The sequence below is a fragment of the Colias eurytheme genome, chromosome 13 (genome assembly GCF_061535395.1).
Source record: "Colias eurytheme isolate Ceu_HAF_F1 chromosome 13, ilColEury1 Martin Lab GWU primary, whole genome shotgun sequence".
NCBI classification, from domain to species: domain Eukaryota; kingdom Metazoa; phylum Arthropoda; class Insecta; order Lepidoptera; family Pieridae; genus Colias; species Colias eurytheme.
Genome location: NC_142992.1, coordinates 7,802,960 through 7,829,072, shown reverse-complemented (window position 1 = coordinate 7,829,072; position 26,113 = coordinate 7,802,960). Strand labels below are relative to the sequence as shown.

The 26,113-nt window shown below is 31.4% G+C and overlaps 2 protein-coding genes and 1 long non-coding RNA gene across 3 annotated transcripts; 1 reads left to right on the top strand and 2 right to left on the bottom strand.

The window, feature by feature from the left end:
* Positions 1-16,940: 16,940 nt before the first annotated feature.
* On the bottom strand, positions 16,941-18,552 carry LOC149903535 (uncharacterized). The gene is made up of 3 exons (XM_090108497.1): positions 18,503-18,552; positions 17,783-17,913; positions 16,941-17,344 (listed from the first exon to the last, which is right to left on the bottom strand). The coding sequence occupies exons 1-3, from the start codon at positions 18,550-18,552 to the stop codon at positions 16,941-16,943; spliced, it is 585 nt and encodes a 194-aa protein (XP_089964623.1).
* Positions 18,553-19,119: 567 nt separating this feature from the next.
* On the bottom strand, positions 19,120-20,028 carry LOC149903534 (uncharacterized). The gene is made up of 2 exons (XR_016457383.1): positions 19,896-20,028; positions 19,120-19,493 (listed from the first exon to the last, which is right to left on the bottom strand). It is a non-coding gene; the product is annotated as an uncharacterized LOC149903534 (long non-coding RNA).
* Positions 20,029-21,140: 1,112 nt separating this feature from the next.
* LOC149903533 (uncharacterized) lies at positions 21,141-24,483 on the top strand. The gene is made up of 3 exons (XM_090108786.1): positions 21,141-21,193; positions 21,749-21,879; positions 24,296-24,483. The coding sequence occupies exons 1-3, from the start codon at positions 21,141-21,143 to the stop codon at positions 24,481-24,483; spliced, it is 372 nt and encodes a 123-aa protein (XP_089964912.1).
* The last annotated feature ends 1,630 nt before the right edge of the window (positions 24,484-26,113 follow it).

Below are 26,113 nucleotides of genomic sequence, written 5' to 3'. Positions count from 1 at the left end.
TTATTAGTTCCAAACAAGCAGTGCCGATTTTTACTTCAGTGAAGACGTGTATGAATTAGGTGTTCTCCGGCCAAAAATGTAAACCACGGTAAACCGTAAAAGTGAAACTGTTCGAACGGTTCCGAACATTGCTTTGTGTAGCGCATGTCGCGTGACGGACGGAGTAGGTATACCTACTCGGCAGCCGCGATACACGCGACATGCGCTACACAGACCAAAAAGTTTGAGACGATGTAATAAAAGTTTCACTTTAATAACAAACAATAACAACAATAACAACAATCAACAAATACAAAATTTAACCAATAAACTACGTAATAATTATAATTTTCGAATGAAATGTGTGCTTTATGTTCTAACGGTACCAAGCGACTGACGCCGGACTGCACGAGGCACCTGCGGACAGCGTAAACTGGTTTATTCTGGTTTTGTGCGTGTTTCCACTTTCCACTATCAAGTGACGATTTATTTATTTGTTATGTTTCGTAATTATTATGGTCAAATATTAATTACGAAACAAATTATTATGAACAAGATATTTTATTGTTTCACGGTATTCGCCTTGTCATTGGCTCAAGGACGTAAAATTGAATGATATATGTATTATTTTTTTTATAAAGTCAAAACCATTTTCTTTAAAACATAAATCAGAGTATTGCTAGGGATAAGTATAAAATTAAATAGTAATGTTAGGATATCGAAACATTTTTGTATAGGCTAGAACGATATAGTGGAAACGCGCTCTAAGATATGAGCAATATACACACCACTACATATGCAAAAATTTCTCGAGACTAATTTCACTGTAAGTTATTGATATGTAGTATGAATTTGCATTTGTATACATTTCTCTATCTATCAGATATAATCATCAAATCAATATTAGGTATTTATTATGTTAGATTAATTTGAAACAAGGCAAGAACCATTAGGGCGTTTGATGAGCAGGTATAAAATAATTATTTTATTTTATTAGTCTATTCTGGATTGTAGTGGCCACATTTTATATGTTTACGAACTGCAAACAAAAATAAGCTCATACCTACTTTTTCAGTATTTTAACACACATAAATTAGGCCGCACAACATTTACCTGAAAGTACTCAAAGAGCAAATGTGAATGGCTTGAAACAAAAAGGTTGTTATTTACCTAACCATTGTTTGTGGCCCATTCTTTCAGCCTTGTTTAGTTTTGTATTCCCTAAGCTCTGGCCACAGCTGCACTCATCGAAATCTCTAGCCATAATTTATTTCTCCAATTAGATCCGGCTGGCTTACCTTTTTTATACAGATTTATTGCTTATTGAATTGTCTTTTATTAATCTGGAAAACGTTATTATCATAGCGGGTATAATGTATGTTGGAGTATGTGGTGTTCGACGTGAATTTAGCCATCGTCAGGTACAGAGTAGTTAAGAAGTTGCATAATTCACGGACGGAACATGATGTTTCTGAAACTAAAGCATAAGCTGAACAGCCCAGTTTGTAAAATATTTTATACTATGTATGCAGTAGAATGCATCTACCAATTATCTTAAAAGCGAGCATGAAACTATAAAAAGTCTCCAAATTGTTTTATGAAAGATCATTTTTATCTCCTACATGTGCCAATATAGCAAAATATTGATACAGGTTTGAAAAAAATAATAATAAATGTGATATGATATATTCAGAGGGAACATAGCTTTATTTTTTCAAAGCTCTTTAAAGGTCTATAGATACAGAGATATTCTCTTTTTCCGTTGAAGCTTGCAACGTAGTGTAAATTTGCTCTGAGCATTGCGGTTCACAAACCCCCGGCTATTTAGTTCGTGCACACACAGGCATTATACTCGTAATAATGTTATTTAATATTTTGTTTTTTTAGTTAGTAAAGCATTATTATATTATGTATATACTATTTTTCTTTGATTCATGAGACACCAAAGATTTGCGTAATAAATATAAATACTATCTTTAAGTAGCTACCGATAAATACAATAACAATCATACATATTGAAAAATATCGAAAGAAGCATTCAACCAATGTTCCAATGAGTAAATAATAAAAGATTCCACGACAAAAAGTACATAGTAGTCTGCGGTATTGTTTAGTGAGAAAGGTTCTTGCAATACTTTTATCTCAATCGGAGCGTGAAGCGTCCTCTTGAAATGCTTTGTAAGATTTAAACATTTTAATCCATTGATTTGTTCATTCTGTACAATGTACATATTATGTACTTAGGATTACGTTTTAAATACTTACCTAGACTTTCGCCTCGGTTTTGTTTGCTTTTAGCGCAACAGAAGTTCCCAAAAGTAACGTACCACACACACACATATACACGTATGCGTACGTATAAATATACACACACACTCTCAATACTTAAAATGGCAATTATTTGTTTAAAATATATTATAGGTATATTTTTTTTGTTGTTTTGTTATATAATACGATGAAAGAGATTGAGCCTCACAACACAGGGGATCCTAGTGTGGGGTTCAATGCAACATAAGTAACAATATTATGTAAAAAAATTTTTGAAACAAATAAAGAAAGATACACGCAATTATGGAATATTGAATATTATATTTTTTTCTAACTTTAAACTTTAGTGCCAGAATGAAGACAGCATAAGATATTTAAATCTTTGTCCAAATTAAATGAGATACTATAATTTTTCCTAATATTAAATCAGATTATTAGATATTATGTAATAATATAGTACATGTACCGTGTAAATTTCTCAAGAGGAATATCTCGGTTTCCTTTGGGATTTTCCAGGAAACTGTTTAATATCTTATGAATGGCACAGTCAAAATTGATTTCGTACCTACTTATAGGTATGACTATGATATATTACTCATGTATAACGATATAATATTATGTACTAGCTTTCCGCCCGCGGCTTCCGTTCCTGTGACATTTCCGGGAACCTATCCTATATGTTAATCCAAGTTACCCCTCTATAGGTGTGCCAAATTTCATTGTAATTGGTTCAGTAGTATTTGCGTGAAAGAGTAACAAACATTCATAAATACCTCCATACTCACACACCTTTTCATTTATAATATTAGTATGATAATGTGGCATTTCTCTATTGCATGCACTTTTTAAAATATGTGAAAATTTACAACATAATCATTCAGTCAATAAACTACCTTTTCCCAAACGATTATTTGAACCAAAAGAATTCAATTCAACCCCGTTTGTTTTCAAATTTCAAACGCCAAACAGCCTTCAAGTGATTGCATTAACACGGGTCAAACGTGTCGCATGCGACGCGACGTGTGAAAATTGACAACTCACTTGAAATTTAGCTGCCCTATTTTTAGGGTTCCGTAGCGAAAGGGTAAAACGGGACCCTAAAACTGAGACTTCGTTGTCAGTCTGTCTATCTGTGTCTTCAGGGTGTATCTCATAAACCGTGATAGCTAGACAGCTGAAATTTTCACAAATCATGTATTTCCGTTGCCGATATAACAACAAATACTAACAATTAAAAAATATTTATAAGGGGGGGGTCCCCATAGTACGGAACCCTTCGTGCGCGAGTCCGACTCGCACTTGTCCGGTTTTTGTAGTATCCAACGTATACCTACATACAGGTGTATCGTATATCCGATTCGATAATGAAATGCGCTTTGTCCAATTCAATTCGGTCTGCTGTGACCACTTGCTTTGTTTGCTGTGTTCGTTTGATTGGACAACGATAATTGAATTCGAAGCTAGGAAATTTAAAACACATCCAAATGTGCTTTTATTCAATGGTAGTTACGTTAGATGAAGCGAATGTACAGTGCTATTAGCGCTTAAATGAGCTTAAAAAGATCACATTTCTCAAGGAAGTTGAAGAAAAGAGAGTAGGTTAGCATGGAAAATTTATGTTTCATCCATTCTGTTGAATATCAGTCTTTCTATTTTTCTTAATTAAACACGAAACATTTCCTCTCTATGATCTTGCAATTAAAATATATTTACGCACTTCTTGAGTGCGTATTTCATTATTGATATTTGAACAAAAAAGTTAATTAATTGTAGTATTATGAGAGGGAAGCATTAATTATCTTTCACGAGCGTTTTTAAGCGATCTATCTTCATTAAAAACTCAGTATAACACAAGCGGATTTTCTCAATTAATTACTTATTGATGATGCGTGTTTATATCATAATTCATAACTGATGGTATATTGTTTCCGATTACTCGCTTGTTCGGAGACAATCATTATTCTTAATGGCATAAATAAATTATACGTTTTTGTCGTCAATTATTGTAGAGCGTAAAATGCAACTTAATACCTAATGGTTTGGATAGTATGTTTTAAATCAACTTACTTTTATTATCTGCAGGTTTACCCGTGTAGTCACAGAAAAATCCCCAGTTCCCGTTCCTGTGGCATCTGGGATAAAACTATCTTCTATCCTATGTCCTTTTTCAGGTCTCAAACTATCTCTGTACCAAACTTTACTGGTTTTAGGTACCGTCAATATATTTTATTCTATTGGTCGAGTGAATTTGATTTGATTGGGTAATTTAAAATGTACAATCTCCTAAGCTGAGTTCATGACCATCATTCAATTTCAATTCATTAAAGAGAAATCTGGAGGATGTTTTTTTTTATTACTTTCGATCAATACCTACTTGGGTAACAATATTTAAAATAATATTGTGTTTTAGTTGCAAAGGAATAAGATCATCTTCAATGTATTCTGTATAATTGTTAATAAAAACAAACAGAGGTATGAAGGTTCTTTTATCTTTACTTATTTATAAAATAAATAATAACATTGTTGTTACAACACTAGAATAAAACACACAACTCCATTCGCAAAATATTGCACCTGGAAATTAAATAAAAAGTTTGAATAAAATATTGCATTGGTGTTATTTTAACATTTATTAAAAACTTAAAAAATGAACTGTCCTATTTACATTCAAAAGCTATAATTATGATGCAAAAAAGAGCAGAAAATTGAACTCCATAAAGTTTCACTAAATTGGTATTGAAGGAAAACTCCACAATAACTCACATGAATAATTTGCACTAAGTCAATTATATCCCATTCTTACAAGTAGATATATAATACTCTTGTTAAGGTATATCTTTTCTTACTGCCTTTATGTGATTGTACAGGAATGTGCCCACCATGACAGCTATTACCATTGGAATCAAAAAGCAAAGGCACTTCACTATATCTACAAAGCAGAAACTGAAAATAAAATATATTATAAACTGTAACTGATTTAAATTGCACAGGAACGGCAGTCTAAAGACGTGAAACCCACGATCCACGATGTATGTACCTACCATACAAAACATACATTCGCTCATGGACGTAGAAAAAAAGGTTCTTTTCTACATCCATGCATTCGGTTATCGGTAATATATCTCATTTGTGTTATGAAACCAACGATATTGTCTAATAAACCCACGAGAAGACAATCCACTGCGTACCTATATTTATAGTTATATTAACCTTTGTATTTTTGGGATGTTTGTTAGAGGTCTGAGTACAGGTACAAAACCTAATTAATAATTTTAATTTATGTTTTAAGAGGAAAACTTAGAATTAAATTACCTATAAGTATATTCTTGTGAATAATATCTTTACGATTTGCATTGCTTTACCACGCTTTACTCACCACATAGTACAGGCAAAACCCCACAGATCTCAAAACCCAAATATTTTCCATCCACTTTGAATGACACAACTTTTGAATGAACAATAATAAAATCGAAGTCATAGAGTTATCTCTCTTCTCTATGAAGAAAAATTAAAAAGAGGTACTTCATTTTTAGAAAGCAAAAATGTTGTGTGGTTTTATGAAACCACGGTAAAAGTGAAACTGTTCGAACGGTTCCGAACACTGCTTTGTGTAGCGCATGTCGCGTGACGGTCGGCTGCCGAGTAGGTATACCTACTCGGCAGCCGCGATACACGCGACATGCGCTACACAGACCAAAAAGTTTGAGACGATGTAATAAAAGTTTCACTTTAAAAAAACGTGATACTCCATGTCCTGAAAATTGCGACTTTTATCTCAACTTTTACATGGAACAAGAATTAGAGCTATAGAAAATTTTCAAATCACCATAGCAAATGTACCATGGTAGATAAATTTAATGACGCAAATAAAGTAAAATCCATTAATAATTTAATGAAAACAAAAAGAATAATACGAGTTGTTCCATCCATTTGTTTTTAAGCACCAGCTGTCTTTTTCTGTTAATTTATTATTGATAAAGCTATTTATATCAATACCTACTATACTGATATTTACAATTATTCGCTTCAAAAAGAAGCATTCTTAATAAATAAAAATGTGTGCGTGTACTAGAGTACACACGTAAGAAGTGAAACTTCATTATGACCTTATTTTTCAAAAAATAATTTACTATATTATATACACAGACACGCTCGTCGCTTCGCTCCTCGCTATATATTTACACCGGCCGCTGCAGCTGCTGCAACTCGCTCGCTTCGCTCGCTCGGCTCGTGCGGTAGTTCAAAAATTCGAGTTATAGAGTTTTCAACTTATAAAGGATTTCAACTCGACAAACACGTGTTTACGTGAGTCATAGATTTATTATCGTATACTCCTTAAATGTTTTCTAAGAAACAATAGAGTACTTACATTGTCGGCAAGTTCTTAAAGTCGGTAACTTATTTTTGTTCGAACAATAGAGGTAATATGTTTTCTAAGAAACAATAGTGCCGACAATGTAAGTAACATTGTCGGACGTTCTTAAAGTCGGTAACTTATTTTTGTTCGTAAAATAGATGTTTTCTAAGAAACAATAGTGTACTTACATTGTCGGCACGTTCTTAAAGTCGGTAACTTATTTTTGTTCGAACAATAGAGGTAATAAATTCCCAATGATTAAATTGTAAAGGTTGTACAATAAAACGTTGCTATGTTCGACATACAGAGCTCAAATTTAATTTTTCGAGTCATTATTTCGACTAACAGAGGGTAGAGATTTCAAGTAATGCAGGTTTTGGTGTTTGAAGGGAAGGGAACAAAACATTTTTTCGAGATTTGCAGGTTTTTGACTTATCGAGGTTCGACTCAACGGGGTTCTACCGTATATATTATAATATGTGCGTCGTTAATTTTAAGAGGTAAATATAAAAAGTGAATAAATAAAAATAAATAAAATTAAACAATTAAGTAAAGATATGTATACCTATAGGCATATGTATATATTTATACAAGATATATATTTATACATGGAACTTCTCAACGTGTTATCTATGAAATTATACTTTTACTCAATTGTTTAATTTTATTTACACACTGTTTTATTTTGCACCAAATCTCGAAACAGTCAGAAATTAATGACGCACATAGTATATATACATATTAAGACAGAGGTTAAGCTTAAATAACTTCAAAAATAAATAACATGATCACGCCCACGTGTTGGTGTTTTTAAAAATTCAATCAAAAACTGAGGTTAACTTTAAATATTTTAGAAAAATAAATATGTACCACAATCAACATTCAAGTATTAGAAAAAATTTATACCATAATTCCACCCACGTATTAGTGTATCTAAGTATACATAATATAATAAAATTGAAAAAATTGAAAAATACAATCAAAAAGTGAGGTTAATTTTAAATAACTTAGAAAAATAAATACCATAATTACACCTAAGTATTTGAAAATAGATGTAATTACTTACTTTTTTTAGAAATTCACTGGAATTAGAATTAAAATAAACACTTTGATTTTGCTGATCACTTTAATATAATATTATTTTTCTTTTTCTTTATTAGGGATAATAAACAGCAGAACAGTAATATTATCACGTCACTATAGAGCGTTGGAAATAAATACGAGTGCAATAGAAAAACGGTCAAGTAAAGTGGTAGGACGTACGTTAAAACGATTAGCTATCCCTACTCCACTGGAGAAAGTATACGTCGAATCACGCGTGGTAGGGATAAGAAAAAGTTGGCGCGTAACGCAAAAATGTCACGCTCACGGCGTAACGCAAAAATGTCACGCGTACGGCGTAACGCAAAAATGTTACACAAAATTTTTGTCCACCCCCGATAAAGAAGTTTCACTTCAAAAACTAACAATTTTGTCAATTATTATAGAGTATTAATTCCAATTTAATAATAATCATGCAAATATAATAATGTGGCGGAATGCAAGGCGGTTATTTATGTTAACAAAAACCAATTGATTTATGATGGTACTTTACTTATGTATAATATGAAAGGTAAGTACAACACTCAAACGATACACATTATAAAACACGATTCACGAAGATTGCACCTGGAAAAGAAAATCTTGATGTAACTTAAGAACCATAAATTGGTATATAATTCATAAGATATAATAACAATCTAATACATATTATAAAGGCGAAAGTTTGTAAGGATGTATGGATGTATGGATGTATGGATGTTTGTTACTCTTTCACGTAAAAACTACTGAACCGATTACAATGAAATTTAGCACACATATAGAGGGTAACTTGGATTAACACATAGGATAGTTTTTAACCCGGAAATCCCACGGGAACGGGAACTATGCGGGTTTTCCTTTGCAAACGCGGGCGAAGCCGCGGGCGGAAATCTAGTTAATTGATAAAACACTATTGAATAATAGCTTATTGAATATTTTAAAACTATTCAAAGAATTAAACATATAATATTATATAGAACAGCACAATTAGATACATGAAATCTTCATGAAATATAAAGAACACGTGATTTACGCCTAACAATTTCACTAAACAGATAAAGGGAAAACTCAACAATAACTCACATGTGTACTTTATAATAAGCCAATTTCCCATTGTTGCCACATAAAAGCTATGGAAATCTAGAAACCTCGTTACGGCAAGTCATTTCGAACAGACTTTATGTGATTGTAAAGAAATGTGCCGACCATGACAGCTATAACCATTGGAATTAAGAAGCAAAGGAACTTCGCTAGATGTGCACAGCAATAACTGAAAGGAGAAACCATTTAGTAAATTTATCTGCAATGACGATGCGTGTATCATCGCATTTTTTTGTGTGGTGTCTCTCAATGTTAGCCAGCAGGGCTAACGTTCTACATTTTAACGCGGACGCGTGGGTGAACTGAAGGTCCACCCATGCGCAAGGGCGTCCCCCCTTGACGGGGATCTCGAACTTCGGCTTGGGCTATCGCTTGAGTGGAGGAGGCCTGAAGGGCCCTAGTCGGACGGTATCATCGCATTACTTAGACTTTAAAGGGGACACGTTGACTGTAGCGAAGGGCGTTACTTACCACATAGTTACTACTAAATCCGATTCATTTTTAATAAAAAAATATTTGACACAGGGAAGATGAGGCAAGGCGTGATAAAAATCAAAAATACATGTGAATTGTGACATATCTGCACTCTATGAAGAAAAATAATTAAGAAGAGTTCTTATATCCTCGTAGTCGTATAGTTTTGTCAAAAAGAAAGAAGATTTCACTATATAAGTACTTATAGATGCTCATGGGGGAAATATTTTCATTAGGGCAAATATGAAATATCAAATAATTTCACGACGGATATACCTACCATATTTTAAAGCGTAAGACGACATTTTCAATTTACACAAGATATTTATTATTTTTCAACTATCGGCTGTGTTGGTATAGGTATAGGTAAACCAGAATCTGATGGCAAATTGGGAAATCGAAATTTTGAGTGTGCAACCCTAGGGAAAATGGACTGAACGATCTTGATACTGCTTATTTTTTATTTTGTCCTCAACATCATTAGTCACATTACATAAGTGAACAATACTGTACTTAATAATGAGATATCCACTTAATATTATGTAGGTACATACTTACATGTATAATATACATATTACTTTTATCTATGTAATACTGTATATTATTATTTACACATACCTATATTTGTATATATTCATTATCATTATGCCATGTAAAAATATGGATGTAATGATAATGCAGATCAAAACTAGATTGCTAATAATTTTTTATAAAATAAAATAAAAATAAAATAAAACTATGTTTATTTTCGTAAGTATTAAAGATACACATATTATAAAATTGACTTGGACAGCTTGGACTTGACGAATAGCCGTATTGGAAACTCCTGTAATAAGTTTTCATAAAATTATATTGTAATCAACAAACAATATTATAGTTACCTACTTATAATATTTTTTATTTTAAGTATCAAAACGGTTAAGTCCAATTTACCAATAAAATATTCAAAATTGAAAATTGTGATGCGTTTGACCCTTATTCATCGAATGTTTTTCTATACACATTATAAAAAACACCTCTTGCTTGTGATCGCAGCGGCTTTTTCGACATTTTCGAAGATTTTTTAGACAAAATCCTAAAAATTATTCATCAATTGCAAAGAAGACAAATAATTTGACAACCAATTTGATAGTTGTCAAATAAAATTGCCATATGAAAATCTTTTATTTCGTAAATATAAATATGCCATCAGATTCTGGTAGACCTATAGTATAATAATTATCCTAAAAAAGCGTATTAAATTTTGATTTTATCGTATGTACATTGTACAATGGCTATAAAAATTCTATATGTGAAAATTATTTAAGTAAAATTCATTTAACCAATAAAAAAATCTATGAGAACTCTGATGCAAACTTTATTAAACGTATCACAGAAACATTATTAAAAATACAAACACAATTTACAGAAAAACCACAAAAACGTATATCGAAATAAATGAATATGTTATCCATTACATTTCGATCTTTTTTCCACGTCAATATACGTCCATACGTTTCTCTTTTCAACATCACGTTACGTTTTCGCTCTGAAACATAAAAAAATATTCAATAAATTCATATCTATCTGTTTCATTAGAAACAGTTACTTTCAAACAAGTAGCATGTGTTTTAACTTTTAATTAGACTCAGGACAGCAGGAATATTGACGAAAGAAAAATAGACACAATCAGAAAACTCCGGTCTACTAATTAACTATAATAACTAAATACATTGTTTACTTACAAATAACGTCACTAATTACCAGGACGAACAAGGCTATGAGGCCGAGAGCGCAGAAAATTAGACAAAAGATTATCTGTGCTACGGTACTTATAGCATCATTGCTGATATACACGTTACCCCAGCTGAAAAAAAAGAGTAGGTATTAATAATATAAGATTTACTTTATAGCTTTAACTTTTTAGAGCAATAATTTATTAAACATACAACAGTTTTTGATTGACTCTTTAGTCTTGTGTTTGGTAGAGGAAAACGTCAGAGAAATAACATAATGAAGCGACTTTAACTCATACTCAATTGAAAAATTGGTATTAAAATTTCAGAAGATCAATTTCATTTTACGTAAAACCTTAAATGAAGACAATATATCCAAAATATATCATTGTAAACACAAACTACCATATGCTATAACTTTTCCTGAATAAAATAAAGTAAATCAATTCTAACGTTACATTAAAATATTTTTGATAGATTCACAAAACAATAAATCTTGTAACATAAGTTACATTTCCATAAAACTTCGTTCTCAACATAATGTTTGTTTAAAAACACATTTATGAAATGGATTTAAAAATTCTATTATTCGAAAACATATATCTTTGCGCTGCTTTTGTAACATACCACATTACTTCATTTCTGAGTTCTCATTTAAAATTTTGTTGGACCGCATTTTTTATTTATTCCATTTCATAAACATCACGCGACATTGTCATGTGACAACTTTGTGATATGACATTCAAATTTGTTTTTATTTTCATAAATTGTACAAACCTTCGTAGCACTGTAGACTATGAACCTGCAAATAAACGTAAAACTATAGTAGGTAATATAAGTATGGAATATTGAACAAATACTGTAATAAAATTATAGTTCATAGAAATCACATCAAACTATTTTCTCAATCTTAATGATGAGAAGTTTCATTAAAAAAAAATGTTCATGTCTATTTTAGTCTATGAACATTCAAAAAAACCTTTTACAAAAAGATATATGTATATATCTATTTTTTTTTCTTAACCAGATTATATGCCTTTCATGCACTTTATTGCACGCCTCATAAGCGAAGCGTTGAGGTGGGTACTACTGTCACTTCGCGCAAAACATCTGATTTTTCAAACTTAAAATGTCTTTATGTATCATACATTGCACTTGTAAGATAATACATACACACACATATTAAGAAAAAAACACTATTTTTAACGTTCATGATATTTTTGATGTCATTTTTGTTATTTAAACTAGTTAAAAAACAGTTTAAAAAAGTTCTGTCTTGGACGTCCGTGTGTCTGTATGTGCGGATCCTTTTTCTTGTTTACACGATAGCGACCGAAATACTTTACTAATCGAGTCTTTTTTTTTCTCTTACGCTTGAGTATGCTCAGGAATAGAACCCTTTCATTTTTCAGGGTCTGATTCGATGTGGTTTAATTGTTATTAAATAAACAAAAATAATATAGACTACAAGCCCGCATAGGACAAAAATATGGGTCAAATGAACCACCAGGGGACATATCTAGAACGATAGCAGAGCAAAAAATATTAAGATTCATCACTATGCCGTCACTTGTAAGCTGTCCAACTGAGTGCAGATGAGAATTGAAAAGTACAGGTAGACTCGGTAAATTTTGGTCATATATTTTTGTACGGCATTCTTAACCATCGATAGATCCATTAAAAATAATAAGAAACCGCTCAGTGCCGTACAAAAATGGTGGTCCACCAAGTCGGAATTTTTATTTAATTTCCGAGAGTTACCGGGGGTAAATTTGGTCATTTGACCATGTACGGCATCTGTGTCATACTATTGCTATACTGCTTTTAATCCATTATTCCGCAACGCCGTACAAAAATCATGGGGACAAGGGGAAAAAATCGAGAGTTGTAATCCCCTCTCTTTCCCCACTCCAGGGGGTCATTTGACACAACACGAAATAAATTTATTTTTAAAGTATTTTATGCATAGATAATATTTTTTCATGTGCCGTACATTTTCGTTGGTTCAATAGGGAAAAATCTGAAAAAGAAAAAAAACCATATAACGAAATGTTTGCTTTATATTTTTATAATAAAATATAAATATACATTAATATTAAGAAGCTCGAGGTGGTTAATTATCACCTTGGAAAGTCGGAGTCAGGTGGAATGGACTCCGTTAAATTGATGAACTAATAAAAAAGCTATGAACGAAAAGATGTGAATTATATGCAATCAGTCCATGAATACAGGTAAAGTCACAAGCAAATGCTAGTAATATATACATATTCAAAATGTACAAGTAAAGCGCTTTCAAATGATACCAAACACTGCATATTTACTTAACTTTATTTTTTTACTCTGTATGTTTTGTCCGCTAGAGGGCGCCACATTAGATTTTGTGAAACCCCATATAGCCTTTAGCTAGCTGGTCATTGGTTATCCAGTGAACAATTCAGACGCCTCTAATGATATGTCTTTTGTCGAATTATGATAAGTAGTTTAGAAGTTACGAGGGAATAGATGAACATACATACATGACCTGTAAACAACCATAACCCTCCTTTTGCTTTGCCGTAGTTGGGTAAAAATATGTTAATGCCGTACTGTATCAAATGGCCATAAAGCACTCTTAAAATTGTAGCTTTCGTCGCTTTCATCAGCCTAAAAGATGTGGTCTGCACAAAAATGTACGGCATCGTTTTTTCCTAATTTATCTATGTTAATACTATTTAAAACAACGGATAAAGTGTAGAAAACTATTATATTTCATTAATCTACGATGTTTAAACTTTAACAAAATTTCTGGTTTTGCATTTCTCTATAACTTTTTTTAGAACGGTTTCTTTTGAACGGCAATACTATACAACAATTGAATTTTACAATATCATGTTAAAAACAAAGTTCCCGTACAGGGTCAAATGACCTTACAGCTCTTTATATCAAGAATTCGATGAAATTAAGATGATTATTGGTATACATTTAAAAGAACAATTATTTTTGACGGCATTGCTTTTAATAGTACTTTTGAGTGCTAGATAATGTTTTGGAACCGAAGCCGTACTTAGTCAAATGACCCCCTGGAGTGGGGAAAGAGAGGGGATTGCATCTCTCGATTTTTTCCCCTTGTCCCCATGATTTTTGTACGGCGTTGCGGAATAATGGATTAAAAGCAGTATAGCAATAGTATGACACAGATGCCGTACATGGTCAAATGACCAAATTTACCCCCGGTAACTCTCGGAAATTAAATAAAAATTCCGACTTGGTGGACCACCATTTTTGTACGGCACTGAGCGGTTTCTTATTATTTTTAATGGATCTATCGATGGTTAAGAATGCCGTACAAAAATATATGACCAAAATTTACCGAGTCTACCTGTACTTTTCAATTCTCATCTGCACTCAGTTGGACAGCTTACAAGTGACGGCATAGTGATGAATCTTATTATTTTTTGCTCTGCTATCGTTCTAGATATGTCCCCTGGTGGTTCATTTGACCCATATTTTTGTCCTATGCGGGCTTGTAGTCTAATAATTAATAAATATTTATTAAAAAAAAATTATGAGGCGTGCACTTTTGGATTTTCCAAATTATTTTAAAACATGCTGTTACTTATCAGGAGAGTAAGTATAACATAATTGTAAATTATGTTTTGAATGGCTATTAAATAAGTGTTTAGAGCCGCTTCCACACCGTAAAAACTAACTTTATCAGCAAGTGGTGAAACTCATATATTTCTAATCAGCAATAACATTATGAAGAAACAAAATATAGTAGTATAAACGTGGTAGGTGTATTGTAATAGCAAATTATACAAAAAAATCAATTTGAAGTATTCATTATTATTATACCCAAGATGAAAATTTTACTAGGTAAACGACCAACACGTTTGTTTTTTTATCTCTGTTCACGACACCACTTACATTAAAAGTAACTATGTAAATTTTTTACATACCTAGTTACTTTTATTTTATCACCAAGAGCAAACACACCTACAATATAATACCACTGATAATAGCATACTATTACAGATACCTAATACTACAATTTATTGTTGGTAATAAATAAATGAAAATATTTTCTATATTGAACAACGATAAACAGAAATTGATCTGATTGAAATTAAAACTACTAATAACACAATAAATAAACAATTATTAAATAGTAATAAACAAATACTAACACAACAAATCAGCAAGGATCAAGATTCCCACAGCAATCAAGGCAAGAAAGATCAAACAGCACAGACACTTGCAGATGACTTCACAGCAGCAATGGCAGCAGCAACATGGGTTCGGTATTGGGAAACAGCAACCGCTTCCACCGCCGCCAATTATGATGTTACGAAAACTAAATGAAAGAATACAAAATTAATAGTTTAAAATCAGTGAAATTATGCTTTGAAACCTGTTCTGTACATCAATCTTAGGCATAATATCCTACTAATAAACGCGTAATTTTGTATGAATGTTTCTTTACCCTTTCAACCGAAAGCCCCTGGACGGATTTTGATACTTAGGTATTTATTAAACTCCTATAAATTATTTCACCTATCTACTTAGTCGGATTGTCACAAAAAATTTACACCATACCGACTGTAAGTCTGTTACTAGGTATATCATCAAGTTAATTCGTAATGGTACTATAAACTTTATGCTGTATATGCATTGTATAAGTTTTGTTGAAGTTAAATTAGGTACAACTTATGTTTCATATTGTCTGACGTTTTATATTATTCCAAAACTATGCTTAATATTATTACCTAGGGAAAACAAAATAAACAAAAACTTTATAACGAGTCAAAGCAAAATTGGAATAAATCGAGTGTACTTATGTATTTGGAGGCAACTGTTCACCTAGCGAAAGCAAAATAAAACTCGACCCAAACAAACAAGATAAATTGCTCACGATCAGGTTTACGATTTGAAGTTGTTATCTATCAATATCTACATCACAACTTTGTAATAAAATACTTTTCAGTTATATATGATACCCTAATGTATGTAGATGATTATAGATACGGATATTGCTTTTATTCCTAGCTCTTTGTATTTCCGCTTTTAGTCCTGGAAACAGGTCCAAAGTTACAGTGTATTCTAATTGGTATTAAAAGACTCAATACAACTGCACGTATTGTGACAATAATTGTTATGGAATAAAAAAAGAACCTACCTACGTGTTTTTGTTGAGAGATAATAGCTACCTAAATGTGCATCTCTTATGATCTCTACCACAATCTCTACCATCTGAAAACGCTTTATCTTGTATTATAACCTTTATGAACTCAACTGTATGATCGATAGGTAGGTAATAAACCCTTTTTTCACCATATAATACGTTGTTTCACAATGATCAAGAATATATATTAACTATTTTAAAGATATTATGCTACTTTTTAGCTATCTACTTACCACATTATTTTACATTATTCTAAAAGCAACTGCCTGTAGCATTACAACTACGGCAGGATCCATTGGGGTCATGTATCTGCAATACTTCTATTGGTTTTATTTTATTGACGGTTTATTAACCACATTAGTCATGGAATATATAAATTAATGGGTAATAATAATTTAGTAAACTTTTCAATCATGATAATTTGACTGACGTCATAATCGTATGCCATTGTCAAATATTCACAGAATAATAAATAAATAAAACTGAAACTTGCCCTGAAATCCCTACAGATTATTACAACTATTCTGAAATCACACAGTAATCTGTGGTAAAAACCTATACAAGCATTTTGCAACAGTATCTGTGCTGCCTTTATTCATTTGCATGGCTATTCAAATATCTCATAATCTAAATTCTTAAATGTACCAAAAAAGTGATAATACCACAATACAAAGAGTATTACTTTCCTACGCCTAAAAGAAAATAAAACAATGAAAAGCGAACAAAATATATTCAAAAATATTCTTAAATATATAGTAAAATTATTTCTAAAAGTACAATCATCTAAACGCATTATTCGAACCCATTAAGAAACAACTATTTGAAGTGAATAATTTCTATTTTCAGCTCTCCACTTCGACAATAGAGATATTAAATCCAAACCACTTATAGGAATAAGTAGTTTCGAGTTTTCATTTTCATTTAATTCAATTGTGTTACTTAGATTATTACGTTTTACATTTTCTTTCAATATTTCATTTACAATTACGTCATACACCTTTGAAGGACTTGTTTTTTCATTTAGTGATGCTGAAGCTGAAGTAGTATCATTATTTTCATAGGCTTGAGTAGTTATTGTGGAATTAGAATTTATTTCTGTTGTTTGTATTTCCTCAGCATCTTCCGAAACATAATCATAAGAATCATCACGTTCTGATCGTCGCCAATGTGGAGTTGGGTGATAGCGATACCATTTGTAGCGTGCTGGCACTGAAAATTAAAATATATTTAATAAAAAAGCGTGTGTGCCGAGCACATGTGTCAGAAGTGAAACTTCATTGGCAAGATTCAAAGATACTAAATTCGACGCCTTACTCCATGACGTGACCTTGAAATTTTACATCAACGCGTCTAAAGAAGTTTCACTTCAAAAATGTTTCAACTTTCTCATCCCTGCTAAAATTATAATTCACTTAAAATTCTCAATTCCACACATTTTAACAATGAATTAGTATTTTTCCACATAAACAGTTCAATGAACTCGAATAAATTCACTTATTCCACAGAAAATAGCTTTCAATTTCAATCTAAATTCATTGAGCTCGAGCTGAGAACATAAATTTTAAAGTAGGAGACATTAAACGCGTCTTTAGTGAAATCCTAAGCTTAAAGCTTCGTCTAATAAAAAAAGGGAAAAACAAAAATTACCGTATCTATGCCTCGTTTTAAAATCTACGTAGCAATAATTATATCCGATACCAATCCCCATACATAACGTTAATGTTATTGTTACAATGATGCAAGATACCAACGCGGCGCATGAGAAACAAATTGATATCCTGAAAAGCAAGTAAGTATTGTATATAATTTATTGTTGATAGACATTATTACAATTTCCTGTGAAGATTTTAGAGATTATAGTAAAAAAACTTTTGTTCTCTTAAATAATCGGTAAACACTTCATATTATACAACAAGGCAGTTTAAAAAATAAAGCCCTTAATTTTATATGAAATGAAATAAAAATTCATTTGTCAGAAATATGATATTATAGCAATGATACGAAAACCATGTAATATAGGAACTAAAAAAACATAATACTTAAACCAGCTAACAGCCAATTAAAGTTCCAAAATCTACGTGGGTACTACATCTGTAAACTTAGGCCAACCAGGGAAGCAATAAATTATGACGGTTTCCCCCGTGGACGAACCCGCATGCAAAATCAAATATTTCTATAGCTCATGTGTTATTCTCATGTAAAATTATATTCCTTTATAGTTTCATCTAAATCCGTCTTATAGTTTTTCCGTGAAATAGTAACAATCATAGTAACAATACATCCATCCATCCATACTTATAAACTTTCGCGTTTAAGATAACGAAAATAGGAATTTCATCTCATTTATCATTAAATTTAGATACTTACTTCTCGGATACTTGCAGCACATGAGAGATAACGCTGACTATACAACCCATTAAATAAGAATTGTATCTTTCTTCGGAATATAAAAAATAGCAATTATAAAGAGACAATAATGTAATGAATTTGTCGTAATGACATTATTACCATAATTATTATCGTGTCATAAAGATTTTGGAAAGTGGTAAGGCCGTGGTAAGGATATGTTTATGGTCGTTTATGCAATCGTTTATGTATGTTTTGTCTATATCACAGAATACTTACATACAATAGTAGCTAACCACATCTATATATTGAAAAAGTCAACTAATTTTTTATGAATGTGATTCCAACGAACTTTATCTAAAGTAATATTACAAAGCTCTAACATGGCTCTAACGTTTGAGAGCATGTTGGAGGTAAGCTTTCGAACAACTGAATTATGAAAGTACCAAAAGTGTTGTTCTCTAAAAAATATAAAATTTTGTTTGCTATTGATACTGAACTTTGTTTGTTAAACTTCGATAGTAGAGAAACATTTCATTTCTCATTACGAAAAAAAAAGCCAAGAAAACAAAAACAAACTTTAATAAAATAAAAATATAAAAGTAAAAGACTTCTCTCTAAACAAAAAAAATGTAAAAATCGTTGTTAATTATACATTTATATAGCTTGTATTCATTATAAACCCCGAGCGCTGCAAATTGTTCCCAACATTCACTTCCTTAAAAGAAAATACGATTTCACAATAGCTCCTTGAAACTCAACTTGGACATTTCATCTTCAATAATAAAGCGAATATTCCGTAATTATAACGTTAATTGTAACGTTATATTCTTCTTGGACGCTTTAATCCTCTGTATAAGAAGCGGGAAGTCGATGTTACTCTTTAAGGGGATGCTCATCGTTGGTTGTAGGTACATACGTCCTATTGCTTTTGACACATTGGCGTTATTTGTATTACGTTGTGTTACTTCTACTATAGAATTAACATCTATTGTAGTGGCCGAATTAATTTCTGAAAATAATTATAAATAATTTAGTAATTTTGTTCATTAGGACATGAAAAGTGAAGTCCTGTGTCCCCAAGTGAGGGTAAAGGGCAGATGCATTATGCATACATCTGTGTCACTGATAGATTTTCTTTTGGAACAAGTAGGTTTTTTTTCATGTCCACCAGGAATCGAACCCAGGGCCCTTCGGTTAGCTACGCTCACGCGTCTACCACTGTACCAGGGAAGCAGTCATTAGGACATACCTACTGGATAAATTTTAAGGCTAACAATTAGATTTAATGTGTTATTTTTAGAAAAGAGAAAAATAATCTCTTTAAATATTCTAATTAAGTAGATGGACATAAGTCAGCTCTTCTTCTTGTGTTTACTTTAACTCAACAATTTATAAGATAGCAAATACATACCATCTTCAACTCGTCTGCCAGAAGTGTAGTCAACGTAACAATAATTGTAACCAAGGCCAATTCCAATGCTCAACATAAATATTAAGGTTGAAACGAGGCAGGACACAACAGCTACCGCGGCGCAACATGCTGTGAGTCTGAAAAATAAATAAATTAAATATTAGGTATTTAAATAACTTTACCTGGATATGCTGTTTAGAAATATTTTTATGATACTACATACTAGCTTTCCGACCGCAGCTTCGCCCGCTTTATCTTAAAATATATAATATGCAAAATCTCTTTTTATTCATGATACAACGATATTAAAAATACATTATGAAATAAAATGAAAAAATTAATACAATTTTATTGTCTTTTCCTTAGCATTGATTCAAAACAATCCCAGTTTCTGGAACTCATTACTGTCCAAATTAATCCTCGGAGTTTTTAAGTAATAAAGGCGTTTATCAACGGCTCATTTCATTTATAATGTTGAATTCTTTACAAGTTTTGGAATATTAAATATTAAATCCCACCATAGTTTCGTTATAAACGAAAACCAAGGTACCTATTTAATGTTTATAGTTTGGTTGTTATCTCCCTTCAAACCGCATGGGCAAAATAATATCGATCAAAGTTTAATTTCGAAGAATTCAATGTATCACTATTTGCCGTCATTATTATGTGAGTAAGATTTCATGCGAAAGATATTTTTAAGTAAGGTTTTCTTGAGCATATCTCTAAGAAATGGGTTTAATATATTATGTAAATAAGAGTTTCTGGATAAAAATATTCAACTTACTTTTCGAAAATATACGTTAAATTTCCTAAACAATTTAATATTGCAGAACAGTGGCACATTATTTACTTTGAGTAAAATAATAAAAGATTATATATTGTAAAATATAAAAATAATATAAAAAATAAACAATGTAAATATGTATATTATGTCAGAAAACTAGCCATAAATACGAGATCATAGCCAAAAGAAAGAAAAGCGTGATCTTTGCAACGTTGTTTGAAACCACATTGAAACACACATTTAAAAGTATTGACCATTTTATAAAGTACATACATTTTAATAATGCATCTGATTTGTTCCCAAATAAATAAAGAGTGATTAAAAATACAATTAAATTTAGAAAAGTATCAGACAGTACTTATATGACTGACCTTAGTAAGTTCTGTGTTATCAAGCGATTGATTTGATCTGTCATGTCAGCTATTTTTTGATATTCTTTATTTATTAACAAAGATAATATTATGACCAATTATACAATTTTAAAGTCTGAAAATTTACCGGAGTCTCTAAAGAAGTAAGTTATTTTTATCTAAACGTTCTATGAGTTTTATCAATCAACCGAATGCATAAAATATGTACCTACCAGAGGGAATTTTTATATTCAAAAAGTACCTAATGGAAAGCTACTACAACCACTTTAAAACACTAAAGCTAAAAGCTTTCATTATCATATTATCACATTTCAATTTGAAAAATATCTTTATCACCAACTGAAACAACGACAACAAAAATGTTCATAATTTTAATGAATAGAAAGACGACCTTTTCCCGAGGAGTTTTAGTAATAAACTGCAAAGCTCAGCTCAGAAGTCAGAACAATAATTAACACGCCATTATCATCACAAGACCACATTGTAATCGTGATGTGAAAAGGAAGAGCCGACTGAATTTTATTCCTTATGTATTCCAGGGATTACCTATCACCACTAACATCTGGTTTTAGCAACTAGGGAATACAGTTTGTAAGAGTAATAAAGCACCTTATCCTGTCAATTATTGAATGGTGCCCTTAAGTGCTTATAATCTCTCAGTAAAACCATATAAAACTCTCTTTTATCTATGATTACAGTAAACCAAAATGGCTGGTATGTGTCGTTTGCACTGCAGCTCTCATTGTGATGATCATGTCGGCTATAGCTGTAGGCGTGTTCATTGGATATACTTACTGCTATGTGGAACACAAGAGTGGACTTAGAACAGGTTTATATTTGACTTTTAATAACTATTTGAGAGATGTTTTCACCGAAAAAGTAACAATTATCTACGTACGTGTGTACTGTGTACACATACTTTTATAATCAACGCTTACTGTTGTACATTAGGTATAGTAGCTGATGTTACTATCTGCTCTATGATGTCTATCGTATCTAGTCGCTTAAAAAGACGTAGATGCACATAAAGAAATAGAAACATACGTGAAGTGAAGTGACAATGAAAGTATGAACACTTCAGGCGAAACAAAATAACATGAATCTACGTCCTTGTTTGTCATTCTAGGTTTTATAACTCGCAGATTCCATTAAAACATTCATTTAATACAATCAGGAAAATCGAGGGTTGCTAATATTAGTCATATAACGAATGATCTATATTTATCGCTATAAATGGAAATAAATTCCGTTCCGATCATCACTAAGTAATGCCATAAAATTTGTATCCAGCCCTCAAATCCAATTGAGTCCAATTTGATCGGAAAAGACATTTTCCCAGGCCCCTGAGTTAGATGAAATGTCGATGATGCAAAAACCGCAATACAACAATGTTAAAACTGAAACTACAAATGTTATTAAATATTTAATTAATAAATACATCCCTTGTAACTTAACTGTACGCATACACTGACCCTTTAAATTACTTCGAAACCTCATTTCATAGTTAAATAGAGAAATAATTAATAATTAAATATACATTTTAAATTATAACAGGAATAAAATATACATCCAGGAATGAAGTAAAAATATTTTATTATAATTATGACCATGTTTATTACAAAGACCGTGGCTTTGTAAGGTTCAGTCATTTAATTAGTATTATAGTAGTTATAGTAGTTAAAGCTCTTTGGTCATATTTAAATGTACCTAATATTCTTTATCCTTACGAGCCAGCTTAGTGGAATACTATTTTAATTCCAAGTTATTTCTGAAATAACTAAATTGTGGAAAGGAAATATAAAAGAATACTCTCGTTGTCTGTATTCTGTACAATGCTGATCCTATCGTATTCATTTGAAGTAGGCATATCAAAAAGCGCTCTTATTCGAGTTAATTGTCAATCGAACCAATAAACAAAAATAGACGCGTGCGTCACGTCAAGGAAAAGGTGGATTAAAAGAGAATAGACCAAATTGTTTGGACCTTGGTCTGCGGACTGAATACTAAACTCATATGTACCTAAGCATAATTATACCAAACAGAACTCAAACTGAAGATGTGCTGTTGTTGGGCAAGTAACGATAATACTGTAAAATATTTGTAAACAGTGAGTACAACTTACATCATCGTAAATTCAAGTCCAAACAGTATCGATGGCCGTTTTTTGCACATCGTTATAAATATTTAATAAAAAAAATTAAGATTCGTTAAATAATACAAATAAACATTCGTTCCTTGCATTTAATTACCATGGGAGTCGGGAGTAACACAATCGCAAACATATTAATCTGATTACAACATACGTTAGCGATTCATGCTATGTCAATCAACTTCTGGACCATTAACAATAATTTAGATCTCATCCAGGGTTCAGAGTTCGAACCGAAACTATGCCGTTAAATATATCGGTCAGCTTTGTTCATTATAGACTTGATTACTGCGTGCAGAATAGTTTAATTAACGACAAATTGAATATTGATTACTATTCGTTTAAATTCCCTTTTCTTCCTTAATGATCAACAATTTTCATAATTAATTATATAGTTTTATGTTACATATTATTTTATATTATGACTAGCGGTCCGCCCCGGCTTCGCCCGTGGTACATATGAAAAATAGATGTTGGCCGATTCTCAGACTTACCCGATATGCACAGAAAATTTCATGAGAATCGGTCCACTCGTTTCGGAGGAGTATGCAGACTAACACTGTGACACGAGAATTTTATATATAACATAAATATTTATTATTACTCTTTTACTATCTACACTTTACTATAAAAGTAAATGGAAGTTGTTTTGAGTATAATACCCTACGTAATATTTATAGCTTTTCTATAATATGTTATCTTACATAACATGTATATTGTTCATTAGTCGTTGCATTGCTTTGCACCCAGATAATCTTTGGTCTTTTATCCAAAATATAAATGTAATTCTTATATATTTTTAAACGTGCCTTGTTGCAACATCTACTTTAATCTCTAATTTGTCGTTTTACAGAGCTCAAACCTCATTGTCTGGTAATTTGCTAAATAATTTGAATCTGTTTGATAAAGCCTTGAAGTTTCTACCGCTATATTAAAAGCAATTCTAATAATATATTTTTCTTAAAACTATTAATATTATGTTCCGCGGTGTTCGATAAAAGTTGAGAAAATTAAAATTCCTAGTAGTTGTAGCTTCTTTGCAACTCAATAGCAATTGGTTAACATTTAACGTAATAATAATTTGATATGTTTTCAGGAAACATCTCACATTCAGCAGCTATTCAAATATTCCATGAAGATACACCTGAAGAAGTTTATAAAAGAACAATAAATGGTGCTTCGAAATTGTTTATATCAAAAATTATGAAAATTGGCCACACGTTATGGGAAGACGACTCTAAATATCAACAGGGTACCCACCAAGCGAAAACAATTGAAATATAAACACGAAAGTCTTGATCGTATGCACCCATACTCAGAAAATAATTTTAATAAAACGTAATTGCTGTAAAAGTATTTCAGTATTTGAATATTGGCCACTTGTTTATCACCTTAATTGTTATATAGTTATATAGAATATTCATGATACAATGATTCCCTATATAGATCATAAGTTTTTCTTGGTTCATAGATTGTTTCTTTTGCATATATATTTCCAACAAAGTGTTGCCCCCGGCTCTTAACCTTTATGAAACTAAATGTTAATAAACTTGCAAACATAGGAACATTTAAAACATAATTATTTCCTCATATTACCATAATATATTACTGTTTGTCTTATAGCTTACCTTTGTAAAGCTTTTTTTAAAAAATATGAAGGATATCTGATGATGCTGTGTTGAAACAAAAACCCTTTTTTTTAACCCTTTATTCATTTTAATTTTTATTCCTCCATTTGGTTGAAATGTTTTTCAATAAAAATGCAAACAACAGAAACTCACAGGAAAGATTATTTAGTGTACAATTTTTATTTATCAATAGATTTGTAATATGGTATATTTCAAAATATAATCAGTTGTATAAAATAATGTAATGTTAAAACCCACGCACGTGTTTTCCACTGAACAATCATTATATGTAATTTGGATTTACCAATGTCTAAAGCTAAACTATGTATAACGTATATCACATGTGTGGGAGATTCTAAATAAAGAGGACTGTGTGTTTCCTTAAAACTGAATTGTCATGTGATCTTTACTTCTATGTATTTTTTAAGACGAGCAAGGTCAAATACTTTGCTCAATAACATAAAACTAAACCGCCTTCAAGTGTCTAGTCTAGAGAACTAGACCAAATTTAAATGGAATCACACTAAAGCCACCAGTTTTCAAATGAAAAAGGAATCATCAAAATCGGTAGACCCAATCGAAAGTTCTGAGATAACAAACCTCAAACGGCGGTGCTTCTCAACTCAGTTGAATTGAGAAGCCTTATTAAGTCGATTTAAAATAAACATTAATACTTTCAGACAAAGCATAAACTAAAACACATGTAAAATACATGATGGTTAATTATAGCAATACATATATACAACTAAACCAAAGACCAAAGAGCATCCAAAGAGTGATAGGGAAACAGTTTCAGGAAACCCTTTGAGCGTGTTAAAATTGAAGTCCCGCACATCAATTGCAAACGTCCATTTCGCAACTTTTTTAAAAACGTTGATTACTTTCGTGACACCACACGACATAATTTAGGCTGGAATGTTCTAGGCCAAATGTGGTTATTGAAATTACTATTCTAGTACTATTGAAGCCTGTAGTGGGTCATCACTGGGCAATAGAGACCTGAATAGAATTTGGAATAACCTTATCACATGTATAGTAGTAATGAAGACTTCCAAATATGCTTCAATTGTTTTTTATAAGACTCTGTTTATGCTAAATTGATACGATGGATACAAGAAGCTTATATCTAATACACTGGAGATTTCAGTATGAACATTAAAAAAACATACAGGCGTCATTCAAGGTCATATTTTCTTGTTACAAGTTAATGTTCATACTGAAATCTCCAGTGTATTAGATATACCTAAGCTTCTTGGATGGATATGATTATTGATTGTGTAAATCTG